Source organism: Fusarium tjaetaba (assembly GCF_013396195.1).
Source record: "Fusarium tjaetaba strain NRRL 66243 chromosome Unknown NRRL66243_c0000188, whole genome shotgun sequence".
In the NCBI taxonomy this organism is placed as follows: domain Eukaryota; kingdom Fungi; phylum Ascomycota; class Sordariomycetes; order Hypocreales; family Nectriaceae; genus Fusarium; species Fusarium tjaetaba.
The window spans coordinates 67,512-83,554 of NW_023501384.1; the positions used below are offsets into that span (position 1 = coordinate 67,512).

Sequence of the window (16,043 nt, forward strand, 5' to 3'; positions counted from 1 at the left end):
GGAGGGGATGGAGCCGCTATAACAGGGGCGGGGTAAGTCCATAGCACCCTGCTGCATTGTAGCAAGATGGCTAGCGTCTCCAGCGTCCGACTTTAGCTCGGTTCTGATAACCGTCTCCCAGGCAACGCCTGCCATGTTTGTTTTCCCACCATCCAATCAAATGCATTCCTTGGGCTGCTTTGTGTGCTTCCCTTAAACACATCAACTCGTCAAAGACGCTCTTCTAACCTCCGACTTTCATAACATAACATCAGTTCGTGCAAGTTGTGTCGAGTTGAGTCGTCTAGCCTTTGATAGAGCTGTCGTCTGGTTGCCCGTTCAAGGCGTATTTCTTTCTTCTATCAGCAGACATTGGTCGTATTTCTTACTTGCATTCATTCACATTTGGTGCTGTGCTTCACACCGAGTCGCAACATTCCTCTGCTTCATTTCCTTGTGTATAGTGGACTCGCATACCAATGCGTTGATAGTCGCTTACTTCAACTTGCGACCAAATTACCCATCACTACTGTAGCATGGCTACTGAATCGGTATGTAGACCGCGCCACTGGCCCTGATACTCGGGCAAAATGTCTCTGACTAGATCTCAGGTGCATCCCTTACGAATCAACAAGACAACTACACCAACCAAAGGTCCATCCATCATGGCGAGTGGAATCCCTCGCCCGCTGTCGGAGCTCTCGCCGACAGAGATGAGAAGGAACTCTCCCAGTTGGCATAGACAGTCCACTGGTTCTCCCAAGGTACGTCGGCTGACCGCTAACTCATGTTTGGCCCTCCGTATTGATAGCATGCAGAAGTCTCCTGGAAACCCCGACTCGTCACCATTCCAACCTTCGCCTGTGGAATCAGTGACATCTCCTCGTTTGTTTTGGCAAAACCGCAACTCTGAAAACCTATACGGATCTGGGTCACCATCACCTAACCGCCGGTCTTCGATTGAGCGACTTCAGAAAGCGTCCCGGGTGAGGAACAGCAACATCCTTGCACTCGAACAGAAGCAGGAATATGATCCCACTCGAATCCCTCAGATCGAAAGACCCCTCGCTAAGGTCCAAGGGAACGCCTTTGGGTCGACTGGATCCTTCCACTCTTCGACTATCGAGCGCCCAATCTTTGGCCATTCTCGAAGTGACAGCGCGATGACCATTCCCGCCGTCAGTCCAAAGTCGTCTACCCAGACAGCCGGCTCACCGAATCGTCCTCTGACGCCCAGCCGAGATCAAGTATCGCCTACAAAGTCCTCCCTTTCACACTCAAGGTTCAAAAACAGCTTTGACATGGAGACGAACACTTGGTCGTTTGGCTCACCCGAAGAGGATGATGATCATCCGATGGGACGTCGCCACGCAAAAAGTGTGACTTTTGATGCTGCGCCCCCTCAGATCAACGAATATGAGATGGCAACTCCCGATCTGTCGTCTATTGGCACCAACTCTCGTGAGGGGAGTTATGAGTCACTTGAGTATGATGAAGATGAGGATGACGTTCTATATGATCCTGGCCACGTTGATCTCGAGGGCGATAGCTTTGACGCTTCCCTGGAAGACACAGACAAAACTCCCGTTGTTGGGCCTGATGACTGGAGAGGCGACAGTCCCATGGTGAATCGTAATGGGCCTCGTGAATACAGTGACAGTCCCATGCCTGAGGGTACACCCTCTGCTGCTACGGCTGGTCGTCCTTTACATATCCGAAGTGACTCTACGACTTCAAACGGGGAGCATCGGCCTCTACCACCTCTTCCTGGTTTTATGAGCCATTCCCGCAACAATTCTGCGCCCTCTTCACCTGCATCACCAAGTCTGTCAGCAACTGCAGAAAGAATGCTTGGGTCTAACAGAAATCTTCCATCTCCTCCTCAAGCCTCTGCCACAAGCAAGTCAGACATCCATAGCATTGGCAATGCCAAGATGTCGCTTGAGGAGCGATTGAGACTCATGATGTTGTCAGACGATGGTGATGGCAAGACCGCGGCTGAGCAGCAGCGTGAGCGTCGCCTTCGTAGAGCTAATGGCCGAGAACGATTGAGCAGCCCAATTTCTGAGCCTGAGTCAGCAACCAGCCTCAACGATGCTCTTCAAGAGCATGATGACGTTGTTGGTGACATGTCCGCTCTTGATGATTATCAATTACCTCCGCGTATTTCCCGGGACTCCATCATGCGAAAGGTCAACGGTAACAACCAGACATCCGACCAAGAAAAGGACTGCATTTTCTCTTCCCCTCCCACCTCAAGAAGTCCAAGCAGGAGCCCCGAACGGCAGATTCCTACAGACCCTGATGTGCCTATTCCGTCTACCGAGGATTCTTTGCAGGGTGTGTCCGATGAGGAGGAGGAAGAGGAAGAAGAAGGTAGTGTCATCATCAGAAGAATGCCTGAGAGCGAGATCGAGTTTTACGAGGACTCGGACGTCGATTTTGATGAAGAGGAGTCAAAGCTGGAGCTGCCAGCTGACAGTGATAGTGAAAGCCACTATTCGTCGCAAGAACCTACACCGACACAAGCCAAACCTGAAGAACCCCAGGAGGAGGTAAGAGAGGAAAGCCTAGAGCGTGATGACCTCCGAGAGGAGGTCATGACACCTAGACCTACTCATACACAAAACGAAAGCGTCTCATCGTTGCCAGACTTTGCTTCAGGCGACAAAGATGTCTCCTTCTCGAGAGATTTCGAGTCTTACATGCTCCCCGAGCCTGAGGAGCCCAAGGTGATTGAAGAGCCTGTGAAGGAAGTCAAGGAGATCGAGGCTCCAAAAATGGCTGATGCCCATGCTTACCTTCAGCGCCCATTCACTCCTGAACATCTCTCCAAACCTGAGTATGATGGCACTGGATGGGGTGATCCTGAAGACGAATATGACGATGATTGCCCCAGCACACCAGACTCGGTTATTCACCACCCAGCTCCTGTCCGTGCGGAAGAACCTGAGCAAGCCACTATTCCTGAGCGATCTGCCACCATCAAGGCCCCAGGTTCGAAGCTTAAGACTCGTCTGTCAAATACTCCATCCGACATTAGTGCTATGCGAGAGGCTCGTCGACAAGTGAGCATGGAGGTTCCCGATGTCCCTCCGATTCCCGACAAGCATAGCAAGCGCCTCTCGAAGGACAACAACGGACTCTTGCTTACTGGTGACGAATTCATCAACCGTCATCCTAGTTTCAAGAATCGCAGCTTGACATTGGATCTTGACTTAGGTCTCAGCCTCGGCCAAGACTTTGAGCGAGTCATCGAGGCACAAAAGGTGGCTTACAACGATCTCTTTACTCAATCCCCAGCCCACAACAACCCCAGTAGACAAGTGTCTGCAGCAAAAGCCCAACAAGAAATTGCTGAAGGACTGAATGCTAACGTAACATCTCGTCGTCAGCGCGGTTATCTCATGCGACAAAATACGAAAGTTGTTACTGCCAGTGACAAGGATACCGAGGACTTTCGAGTTGCCAGATCTGTTGGAAACTCTCCTGTTAAGGAGGATAGGCCCATGTCATGTATTGTTGAGCCATGGAACGGTAAGCCTCGCCAGAGAAGTGTGCGGAAGCGTGTTGGCGGCAGCACTGGACCTGTGCCACCTATGCCCGGTCAAGAAAGTAATGCAACAGCCGTCAGTCATACTCCCGTCGACGAGGACCTGACACTTGAAATGGCAACGCCAGAAAGCGGAGAGAGAGGCCGCCTATTTGTCAAGGTTATGGGTGTCAAAGATCTTGACCTGCCTCTTCCAAGAAGTGAGTTTCAGTCATTAAATCGTCAAGGGTATGTCTAACAGAAGCAGATGAGCGAACTTGGTTCAGTCTCACCCTCGATAACGGTGTACATTGTGTGACTACAGCATGGCTCGAGCTAGCACGCAATGCTCCAATTGGCCAGGAGTTTGAACTCGTCGTACCTAATGACCTTGAGTTTCAACTGACCCTCAACGTCAAACTGGAGAAACCTGTTGAGCGTGCCAAGCCGCCTCCTCCTACAGTCAAGACACATAAGCACAAAACTTCGACCTTCAGCAGGGTATTCGCATCACCCAAAAAACGCAAAGAACTGGAGCTCCGCCAGCGGGAAGAAGAGGAGCGAGCTGTACAGCAACAAAAGGACGCCCAGGCCAAGCAGCGTACCGGACCCCCCACAGCTTACGAGCTTCTATCTCCTCTGGCTGCGGAGGACGGTAGCTTTGGTCGCGCCTATGTTTGTCTCCGGGAACATGAGAGTCGGTGCTTTGGTCGGCCTTATATGGCTGAAGTTGCTTGCTTCAATGAATGGGCTACAGAGGAGGCTGGATTTGCGTCCAGTGTCAAGAGCAAGCGTGGCAACACGGCCGTTGTCCGACGTGCACCCTACAAAGTGGGCAAGCTGGAGCTTCAGCTTCTCTTCGTTCCTCGCCCTAAGAATGCTACGGACGATGATATGCCCAAGAGTATGAACTCATGCATCCGGGAGCTCAAGGCAGCAGAAGAAAGGATGTCTCGCAACTGGGAGGGTCACCTTAGTCAGCAAGGTGGTGATTGCCCTGTAAGTTCATTCACCGGCTCTTATTCTCTCTCCAAAACTAACGTCGATCTAGTACTGGCGACGCAGGTATTTTAAGCTTGTGGGCACCAAGCTCACTGCTTATCATGAGGCAACTCGTCAACCTCGAGCTACCATCAACTTGGCCAACGCCAAACGGTTAATTGACGATCGTCGAGCGTTAACAGAAAAGGAGACGACTGGTAGAGGGGGCCGACGACGTCGATCTGCTTTTGCGGAAGATGAAGAAGGCTACATGTTTGTCGAGGAAGGATTCCGTATCCGATTCAACAACGGCGAGCTCATTGACTTCTACGCAGACACAGCTGCAGACAAGGAAGGCTGGATGAAGGTCCTCACTGACGTTGTTGGACGTGACAATCCAGATGATGACTCTTCAAATCAGCGAGCAAAGGCTAAGTGGTGTCAGTTGGTTCTTCGACGAGAAGAGCAACTACGTCGCCGAGCATCAGGTCGCCGAGTGAACTCACGACCTAAGAGTATGTTCCTCTGAGACACGATGTTACTCAGGCAAGCTCTTCTGACGGAGATGAAAAATGAGACAAGGTGCTGGGCGCCGTAACACTACTACCTGGACCAGGCGTTCAGGACCAGCAGGATATTCATGATAGATGTCTCTGTTCTCCATTCTTCTGGCATTGGTCTATATGGTTGACGGTTGATGGGCTACTACCTTGATGTTGTAATACGATTGGAGTTGGGGGGGCTGTTGTATCCTTGGGCGAGGAAATCGGGAGCATTGGCCGTTTATGCACTTACAAGGCGTCGGCGAGGACATTGCTTATGGTTGTTTCACTTGTTTCTTGGGGTAATAGGCGCTTGCGCGCCAAGGGATTTCAGTTTATAGCATGGGATTATAATGAATCGTCTAAAATGTCACTAAGTGTAAAAACAAGTGCTTGGCCAGATCTTTTCTATAGTGACAGTATGCTGATTGCACGTGACAATCTACGAACAACACGTATCCACGTTCATGGGAGCGATATTGGGCGGCATGACCCACCTGAATATCCTAGCCCAGCAGGGAGCTTATGAGGCGCAGCGCAATTTCTGTGGCTCACACCTTAGGTAGGTACCTACCTAGCTACTATACCTTAGGTACAGAACCTCACCCCGTATTAGTTAGTACATCTTACCTCCCCAACTACAACCACGGCGTCGTTGCCAAGTTGACCCATTAGCGACTCAATCAATCCTCGATATAACGACGTCTTGTCACCGCATACACTGTCATTCCATTCTAATTTAATCCACTCTTGATTAACTATAAACTACCATGGCTGGCCGTTTTGTGCGGGCGTCCAAGTATCGTACGTGCTGGCGCAAACGAACCGCGCCGAGAATCGTTATGCTGACGTTGCTCACCAGGACACGTCTTTGGAAAGTCCACGAGAAAGGAATTTTGCTACGACAACCTTCATATTAGTCGTAATGCTTGGGACACAAACTTGGTCAAGGTGCGTCGTACTACATCGCCGCGCGTGATGCAATCAGTCTTTCAACGAGAGAGTTCAACGCGCTGATTTAGGGGGTGGTTGGTTTCATTTAGGTCAATCCCGAGTATCTCTCAGTCAATTGGGATGCCTCCGGTGGCGGCGCATTCGCTGTTGTTCCTCTGAACGAGCGTGGAAAACTTCCTGACCAGATTCCACTGTTTCGTGGCCATACTGCTGCGGTACTCGACACTGACTGGTATGCATTGCCATTGTTAGGCCCCTGAGCTGCGTTGGCGCTTACGATAATTCAAGGAACCCGTTTCACGACAACATTATTGCCTCTGCATCCGATGATGGCAAGGTTTTTATTTGGGAGGTTCCTGAAGGCTTTACGCTACATACCGACGCCGAGGAAATTACAGATGTCGCACCTGTGAGCAAGCTTGCTGGCCACCCCAGGTTGGTCTCATATATTGTCGCTTGTCGGTCAAGTCACTAATCCCCGATCAGAAAGGTTGGACAGGTCCTTTTCAATCCTGCGGCCGAAAACATTCTCGCCTCTGCATCTGGCGACTTCACGGTCAAACTCTGGGACATTGGCACCGGTCAGTCGTCTCTTGCTCTCAAGCACAACGATATCGTCCAGAGCCTGTCATGGAATGCTAGTGGCAGCATGCTGGTTACTACCTCGCGAGATAAGAAGATTCGGGTGTGGGATGTCCGACAGGAGAAGCCCGTTCATGAAGCGCCTGGCCATGGTGGTGCTAAGAATAGTCGCGCTGTCTGGCTGGGAGAGCACAATCGCTTCGCGACGACTGGTTTCTCGCGTATGAGTGAACGACAAATAGCTCTCTGGGAGCCTGGCAGGACGGAGCCCATTGGCGGCTTTACCATGCTGGATTCCATCTCTGGTGTCTGCATGCCTTTCTGGGGTAAGGTCTATCCTCGAATGTTCGGGCTACGCCAGTGCTAAAAGAAATACGTGATAGATGATGGTTCAAACTGCCTGTACCTTGCTGGCAAGGGGTAAGTTCTCATATGTACGCATGTTTCGCGACCCTACTGACGCTGTTCAGCGATGGCAACATTCGATACTTTGAATACGAGAACGATAAGTTCGAATTCCTTAGCGAGTACAAATCGGGCGACCCTCAACGCGGCATAGCCTTTATGCCTCGACGAGGCATCAACGTACGGTTTCCTTGTATCAAATATAGTGTCACGTTTACTGACAGTTCTAGACCCACGAGAATGAGGTCATGAGGGCTTACAAAACAGTCAACGACGCTTATATTGAGCCTATCTCGTTCACCGTACCACGACGCGCTGAGACTTTCCAGGCTGATATCTTCCCTCCTGCCACTGGTACCAAGCCCGCTGCAACTGCCCAGGAATGGTTCGATGGCAAGACTGCTATTCCTAACAAGATTGACCTTGAGAGCGTCTACGACGGCACTGCGCCCAAGGAGATCACCTCTGACTTCAAGGCTCCTGCAACCCCGTCTACTGTCACTGAGAAGCCTGCAACAAAGATGGAAGAGCCCAAGAAGGAAGAAGCCAAGCCAGCGCCGGCACTGCGATCTCCTCCTCCCACTATGAGTGAACAGAAGGGATCAATCTCTGCTATGGCTTCCAGATACCAGGATAAGCAGCAGGAGGAGGAGGATGATGATGACGCCTCCAGCTTCGAGGAGGTTTCGCGACCTGCTCAGCGTCAAGCTGTCCCTGCAAAATTTACTCCTCCTGCTCAACCGCAGACTGCCCCCGCTCCTTCTCCTGCCATCGTCGCAAAGCCATCTTCTCCAGTCAAGACTCCTGCTGCCGCGGCTCCGCCACTCACATCTCCAACCCCCCGAGCTGTCTCCTCCGCCCCCGGCGGTAGCGACTCTCCTCTTGCGGAAATCAAGCAACTAATTGAAGGCCAGACGAAGCTTATCACCTTGCTCACCGCTGAAGTCGAGGCTCTCAAGCGAAAGGTTAGCTCTGGCTCCCAGGATCAGAGCGAGCGTATCCGCCAGCTTGAGCTCGAGTTAGAGGAGGCAAGATCTTGAAGAGCTCTTCGAACTCTTGTGGGATCTGAATAGTGACCTCGTCCCAGACCTTGAAAGCCATGGGGATGGATTGTAGCTGTAGCGAATTTGTATATATAGTTAGATAGGGTTTCTAAAGATTTTTCTTTGTTGGCCCGTTGATAGTCTACAAGCGCATTCGTCGAGACTTTTCAGCGATATGATGCAGGAGTGTTCTAGTGTACATTTCTTTAACCTTTGTGTGCTGTTATTTTCGCATATCTGGTGCCTAGGTCATCCTGGTCGCTTCATCACTGCAGGAAAGTAACCGAAAGTGCATACCTAGGGTGGCTTCTAACTACCGCTACATGATTTACTCTGAACCAAAGGTATATGCACAACGCAGCTGAGGAACAGCATCACAACCAAACATGGGTTGTTCCTAAATTGAGTATGCGAATGCACCGTGCGCTCGAACCTACCCTACACTATTTCACATAACTTTACCAACACCACAAACAATGTCGGTCTTCTCATGTCCCTCACAATGATCAGCCCGGTGCATATCATCCTTGGGTTGTCTTATGGCCGCGTTTCAATATGCGCTTACTCTTTAATTCGGCTGCAGGTCGACCATTCGCGTACTGGGCCACTTTCGATGGGCGACAATGCAGCGTTTCAAAAACAAAACAATAAATCAAAAGGAACACTACTATTTATATAGTGACTATTTGGTTTACTTGCACCTACGCGCCTTGAGACACATACATGGTGATTTGACTGGTCGCTTCGCAAGAAGCCCAAGATACTAAGGTAGCTGAGCTTGCTCGAAACAAGCACATCAGCAAGCAAGGCTTTAGCACGCTCACACTGTGGCTGCCAGATCAACCAACATATCCCACTGGAGGGGCTAAGAATTCTGCTCAGCCAGAGATAGTGGCGATCCTCTGGTCCTGGCAAGTCTGGGCAAGGTCAACGAGTGACAGACCGATCAGTCTGACGACCTTCCGTGTATCGACCGCCGGAAAGCAACCACTCGGGAAGAAGCAGAGCTGTGGGTTTGTCGTCACATTATGCCATCACAGTTAGGCCTCTCAGCGAGGTAAGCTCTGATAGTGGCATTGTTTCACAACAAGGAGCCCTGATGGGGCGCATGGTCCAGACTCGGATCTGTCCTGACGATGAGAAGAGCTTCCGAGAGACCACTACTGTGTGGTACATTAGCAGTAAGCAATACCTTCTTGCAGAGTGACCGGGTCAATTACATGCTGAACAATGATAGAGTTGCGACACGAGACCCAACAATGGAAAACTCGAGCCAAGTGTTCTGCTACAGCATTGATCATTGTCTCCGCCATCGTGAGAGCCACCTCGCTTCGAGACCAACGTTCGGATCTAGATCACGACCGAGAACAGGGATAGAGAAGCTGCCGATCAAACAATCAAATGGCGTAAAAGGGTTTGACATACCCCGTTAGTTTGAATGGGGTTGCATTCACAGATATCTGGATCCATATGGGGAAGTCAGTTCAGCCAGGTTCACGAGAATAGCGTGCCAAGTGTGGTGAAACTTTGCAGACATGGCTCGCTTCAACAAGGGAGAGAAGAAGAATGCCCACTCAGCCACTACCTCAATTCATTACCCACGGGTAACATGACTCAAGGGAGGGCATCGCACATGGCTATACTCTGTACGGAGAGGTCGTATGCAGGAACAAGCGGACATGGACCCCTGATGCCCCGGAAACAGGAGTACGAAGTGTGAAGGAACAGGTCTGATGACCGACAACGCAAAGAGCCTGCTTCAAAATCTTCTGGAAAAGCTGGTGGCTGGACGCTTCGTGTTTCAAGTATTTGAAGCAGAGAACAGGGTCCGTTTCACGATCTCGGCAATATGATGTGAAAGGAGGTTTTGGGTCACAAAAATACTGTGGTCGATGAACCAGAGAACCGACGAGTTCACTTTGATGAACACACAGATCTCGGTTACGGCGAATAGTTTAACACGGACCTACTTGTACATATCGTAACGAAGCTGATATCGGGACAGCGTATCGTGAATATATGATCGCTGCTTGGGGCTTGGGCTGTTTCAGGTCATTAGTCTGTTCTACGGTTGAGATAATGCAAGCCAGATCCGCCAGTGCTAATACAGAATCCTGTCTTCGAGGTAGCAGGGAAGAGACCTAGCCAAACAAATTTAGTTCTCAGCTGAATATAACATTCATTCGGTTTGCGGCAGTGGTATATCAACTGAAAGGCGGGTCGATTATACTGGTACAACGGGTGGTTTATGAGAGTATTCTTGGTCAACCACAGGCCAATTTTCCGAAATGAGACATTATAAGCCCCATAGGCTTGTATTAGTATCGAAAATTCATGATAAACACAATTCTGACCCTTCAGGCTTCGACTGAGAAACTTCACAAGTTAGCGCTGGGTTGATGAGGAGGTGACAATGATGACTGGAGATAACCATCAACTCAATCCTTGACATACCGTGAGAGAAAAAAAGAACAAACCCGTAAGAATTGGTCCACCGCCGGGAAACAGCCCGATCGGCGGCCATCCCCTGCCAGCAGGTTTGATGAACATGGTATTGATGCTATTTCTGGCTTGTAACAGAAACACGAGAGGCTGGAACGAAGATGAAGCATAAAGATGATGCTGGGGCGACGACTTGATACAGCCAATGGAGCCGCCGAGACGCACCTCAAACTGGACCCCTTGCGGGACTTGACTAGAGAAATCTTGGGTGATGCCGACAGGGGATGTTGCCGAATTTGTGATTGGATGCTTTCAGACGCTCAACTTAAACTTGGGCACACACCAGCTTTTGAAACACCAGCGTTAAAAGATGTGTGGCGGCCCGTTCGGCGAAGTCCTTGGCTACCAAGTGCTAAACAGGTCAAACGGAATGAGGCCCAGTAAATGCAAGGCGTTGCCATTTTCTCGTGGATTTGATGTAGGATTGGTAGGATAGACGCTCGATTGTTGGCTTGCGGTCAGGAAATGGGAGATTATTTTTAACCCCAAGTTGTGGTTGACGCACCTTTTGGTATGTGGACAGGCAAGTCACTGGGCCACCGGGAAGTGACTCGTGTTACATACTTCCATGGAACAAAGTGACAAATTAGGCACAGTTTGCAGTAACAGCTGAGGCCATGACATTCAAGACTTGTAGTGGCCCGCAATAGCGCGAATCAGAGGTCACAGGCTCACATGAAGTCGCCCACCTGGTTGTATGTAATTTTAAAATTACTCAGGGGTAATGTTGACCATGGCAGTCAATGCAACCACACTTTCCAGCCACTGGTACTCGATCGTGTTGGCTTATCGATGGTGTTTCCAAGGATTTGATGAAGTCAAGGCCACTGACTGCAAGCCAGACATAATAGTTCCGGTTTAGATATCTCATTATGACTTGTCAATGTTGAGTCAAACCCAGGCCCAGTCAAAATTTGAGAAAAACGAAAGGAAGTCTTACTCGTATCCAGAACGAGCTTGTTAGTTGCTTAGCTAGCTGCTTGGCTGCGAATGCGAGAGATCATGATGGCGCGCAGATTGTACAGTATTCTTATCCACGACAACGACGCGATACTAGGCTCACTTGTCTAGTGTCACTATAAAGCTGTGATTATCGGAGTTGATAATTAGTAAATAATACTGATTCGAGACAAAACATGAAGTTCTGGTAGCCAAACAACCCAAACTCTTTTGAGAAGCAGCTCAACATGCTCCCTATACTTCACACTTGAATATCAAGTGCAGAGTTCTCAACCACTGAACCAAACTGTTAGTCTACAGAAAATGGTAATGTGAATGAGCATTGGTCCATAAAACAACACGCTTGTATCCAATCAATGTGAAAAATAATTAATAGGTCGAATGTACAAACGGGTAGTAGGCGCAAAGTGTGAAGATGATTCGATCATGTTTGATAGAATCGTAAAACAGAGTAACCCAACGACCCAGCTAGTCCAGCTACCCTCTCTACCTCTTGATCACAATCCAGGGTACATTGAAGGGGTGTGATGGTTTCAGATGTTCTGCATCACTGGTGCACAAGCATCTAGGCGAGGATGTGGTCTTTGATGCAGTCCAGCGGGTACGTTTCACCTCGATGAAGACGTTGTCTTAACACAGCCCTGGCAGGGATGTGTAGAGACAATTGATCCTGTAAGCCGAAAGGATATCCTTGTCTTGCATTCGGACATACAACTGACCAGCGGAACACATCGGCATTTCTGATCAAAAGCGGAGGATGGGATCAAAAGAAGATGGCGCAGACGTTGCTGAGTGGAATCCAGCTCAAGGATTCGTCAATAGCTGGGCATTGTTTATCGAACCCTCTTCCTGGGTCTTACCCTTGGGAACATCTCCCTCCCCGCTAATATGATGCTTTCTCTTCGAAGGCTAAGCGATAGTCCAGCTACTACGTAGTACAGTATGAACTACGTTGCGACTTGTGGGATGATCTTTAAAAATTAAGTTATCCCAATATCGATGTCTGCTATAATATTGTTATTAACGATTGGTATTCATCATGTCTAGTTCTCGAACTACATTTGATAGTTTTATGTGATGTAGTTACTGACTGTACGAAGTATTGGCTAACGTTAGGTCAGGAAACATGGCAAATAATCCACTACATGGATTCGAATCATTCGATGAACATTTTAATACAGCACAGTTTCCCCACATAAATGAATAAAGTTCTGTTTTGTTCAACAAGCATAAATAGTGAATGCTGTGTCGTGCATACAACGAGCGATCTACTGTACGAACCTGATGAGATTATGTACCCATCCCTAGAAGGCTCGAAGGTGACAAGATGAGCAATCTGCGACTGTGTTCGGTTGGGGGAATCTCGAGGGAGAATGGACCCATCTCGCTTCAATCTGCTCATAGGTAGATTACTCGTTGTGTCCTCGGCTGTAATCAAACATATAGATGGCTTCCAACATTTGAAGACATTATCAGCCCCTTTTCTTGACATCCAAGGGATGGCCTTAAGCCATCAATTATGGCTTTCATTATGATCGTAGCTTATACCGGCCGGCCACCCACGTTGTAACTGGACTGTTCCTGCATATTGATAATGTGGTGCCTGGTAATATCAAGAATTGCTGTTTGCGAGGAGAGCGTCGGCCGAGGTACTCCGTATTGAATATGAATTGGCCCCATTTGTTTTAGCAGGAACACTATAGTGCATGGTATGATAGTGATCTCCGAGATTGACTCTGGAAAATACGATGAGATTGCGACACTCGCTTGGACAAAAGCCACATTATGTGGTTGGCTTCCGTGGGAAACTTTTGTCTTCAAAGCTGATGGTAAACGGTAAACCAGAACCAAGCATGGTTGGCTGACAGCGCTAAAGGCCCCGATGGTTCAGGCTTTCTTTCACCGTACTACGTGTAGGTAATAATAATAATAATAGGTAGTTAGTCGTTGTGCCCGTCTCTGAAAACGCCCCTACCTATTCTTCCTGCAAGTTTTCAAACCCACTGAAAATTTAACACAACAACTACCTAGGCTGTCCGACCATCGAAGGGATTCTGAAGTAGAAGCACACCTTGCCTACTAGTCACTGAAGTTGAGATATTACTGAATGAATCCCACTAGCATCATGACCGGGCAATGTTTGTGTCGCAATTTCGAGATTAGCTCACAAGCTTTTAGGCTAGACTTCAGAGAGGCCTTTGAAATCCAATTATTAGGCTGAGACAAGCGGCACGATGCGGCCAGGCCATGAACCGACTGTGTTTTACGTTTCAGTCTTTGGGGCTTTGTTGTGTACATGTCCCCAGTCATTGTTTCTGTGGATGACTTGGTATAATGGTTGTACTGGTAAGACAGCAATCAAAAGACAAGAATGAGGGCCGTTACCCACGTTGCTTAGCTGCAAATGCAACTCTGGATTTGTTTCCGCGACCCTTGTCGATCTTTTCGGCCTCAACCCTATTCTGTCAGTCTCGTCCGACGCGGAAGGGAGCGTGGGTTTGTTTTGAAGCAGGGGCGTGGAATCAACCTGTCGAATTCTATACCTGGTACTCCGTAGTCAAGGGAGCCAATAGTGAATGACTTTGTTGGCGTTGTTGACGTCCCCGTCTTTTCTTTGCAAGCTGCCATGCAATCTTCCCATTCTATTGTTTCTTCACCTACATTGTACGCGGTAATATCGCCGTTTGCGCTGGGTTTAAGTTGGAGCCCCTACAAAAGCCACTTACTGGAAAGTCAGCTCCACGGCGCCTTGCAGCCAACTCCATACCGGTAATTGATATTAAAGAATGAGGGCGCGCGCAAACTAGTATGTAGCAAGGCTCCAAGCCTGGCTCTGTTAAGGAAACTGGAGTACTCTATGCGGAGGCACCATGTTGAACCTAAGTGTATCAACTTCATAGGACTTCTGTTGTGATACTATTATAGCACGTGATACTGTACAGTACAATCCATTACCGTACGGATAGAATGGCTCACATCTCCCTGCGAGTCTGTTATTAGCCTGGGTTCCTAATCGGACTGCTAGAATGGAGTGGGTGGTCCAGTTTTTGGTCTCCCAGGGGTTTCTAATCTAGAATAAACTAAAGACCAAAAAGTGTTTGGGTAATTGCTAAGTGACAGGGTAGAGGCGTATGTATAAGTGGAAGACAAGAAGCAGAAGAGGATTAATGACATGGAATAGAGAGCTATTGCAGGTTCCATCAAAGGTGACCTGAACCCATCCATTGCCCGTTATCGTTCCCATCTATAGGTAGGATTTAGTTTATTCGTTGCAGTGCATAGGTACCTAAGGTAGGTAGGAATGGAAGCAGAGAGGAAGCCACACTGTGCCGGCTCCAGTACAAGCAGAGCGATGGGCCTCCACCTGTTGTCTCTGATTGGCACGCTGAATCATGCTCTGACATTGACTCCGCTGCTCCCGTTGCTAACGAGAAAGCCCTCCACCCTCCATCCCACTTGGCTCCTCACCAAAAGCACCGTGCGTGGTATGTGGCTGCTCCCGCCCTCGCAACACCGTCGTTCACTTTTTCAGGTTGGCGCGTGCTCTGGAAGTCCAATCCCAACCTAATTGGAACCCACCCCATCTGTCCGCGCGCACCTCACGTCCTCACCTGCCATGCCAGGCCCAGCACCCAGGTACTTGCCCTTGGGTTACTCTGTCCTCCTTTCCATGGGTCTCCGTCTCTTAACTCACTCACTTACTTGCCTTGCTCTTCCTCTGCCTTACTTGCTACCCAGACCCATCGGCGCGACACTCTCCCACACAACATCTCATTAAACCCCCGTATATCCTCGCTCGCCCGCTCAGATTTCCCTTCCGAAATCTTTTCCTCTTGTCGTTTTGTTTTCCCTTCATTTTGCACTCCTCCCTCCTCCCCTCTCCCCTCGCTCCACACTCCGCGGACGCATTCCGGAGTTGCCCTCAAACTCGTTTCTCTTTCCAACTCAATAGAAGCCGCCTTCTCCCCCGACGTCTCAAGTTCATCCTCAACGCGCCGCTACGCTTTCAGCTGTCCTTCGTTTTCCTTCACGAAGCCGCTGCTCGCTCTTGATGAACATTGCTCTACGGCTCTGTTGATATCTTTTCGCTTCTTGATTCTCCATTGTTGCTTGCTTATAGCTTTAATCTGGTTCGATTTCTTGTTTCGCGCGAAACTTCGACTTCGATCCCCCACCATCGCCTACGCCTTGACGGTTGCACTCCAGACGCCTCTCAGTCACATTCGCTTGACGCGGTTGCTGAGTCTTGAATCGCATTGCGCAGCGATTCCATTATTCCGGGCTGGTCTCGAATTTTGGTCAACAAGCATCATTCCCATCATTATTTATACTCAGATCCAGGCTGCGCCTCGACCATTTCATTCTCATTGAATCTGGCTAAAACTGTTGTTTGCACCTTCATCACTTGCTCGCCACAAGTTTCGACTGTCATCTGCCAGACTTTTCGGTTCCCTTCGCAACGACTCCCGGCCGTTGAGCGCCATCGACTCGACTGACCAACCACGGTCACGTCACTATAGACAACACTCAGAGCCCGGCAAGATGTATCCGCAACACTCCACA

At 49.3% G+C, this 16,043-nt stretch overlaps 2 protein-coding genes across 2 annotated transcripts; both read left to right on the forward strand.

Moving 5' to 3' along the window:
• Positions 1-644: 644 nt before the first annotated feature.
• Positions 645-5,021, forward strand: FTJAE_8582 (uncharacterized protein; the record flags this gene model as incomplete). The annotated part of the gene is made up of 3 exons (XM_037355413.1): positions 645-3,732; positions 3,780-4,510; positions 4,563-5,021. 3 exons carry the CDS (start codon positions 645-647, stop codon positions 5,019-5,021), a joined length of 4,278 nt encoding a protein of 1,425 aa, XP_037204299.1.
• A 783-nt stretch (positions 5,022-5,804) lies between these two features.
• FTJAE_8583 (Coronin crn1) lies at positions 5,805-8,015 on the forward strand (the record flags this gene model as incomplete). The annotated part of the gene is made up of 8 exons (XM_037355414.1): positions 5,805-5,838; positions 5,897-5,985; positions 6,078-6,220; positions 6,277-6,423; positions 6,475-6,896; positions 6,954-6,990; positions 7,041-7,155; positions 7,206-8,015. 8 exons carry the CDS (start codon positions 5,805-5,807, stop codon positions 8,013-8,015), a joined length of 1,797 nt encoding a protein of 598 aa, XP_037204300.1.
• Between the last annotated feature and the right edge of the window lie 8,028 nt (positions 8,016-16,043).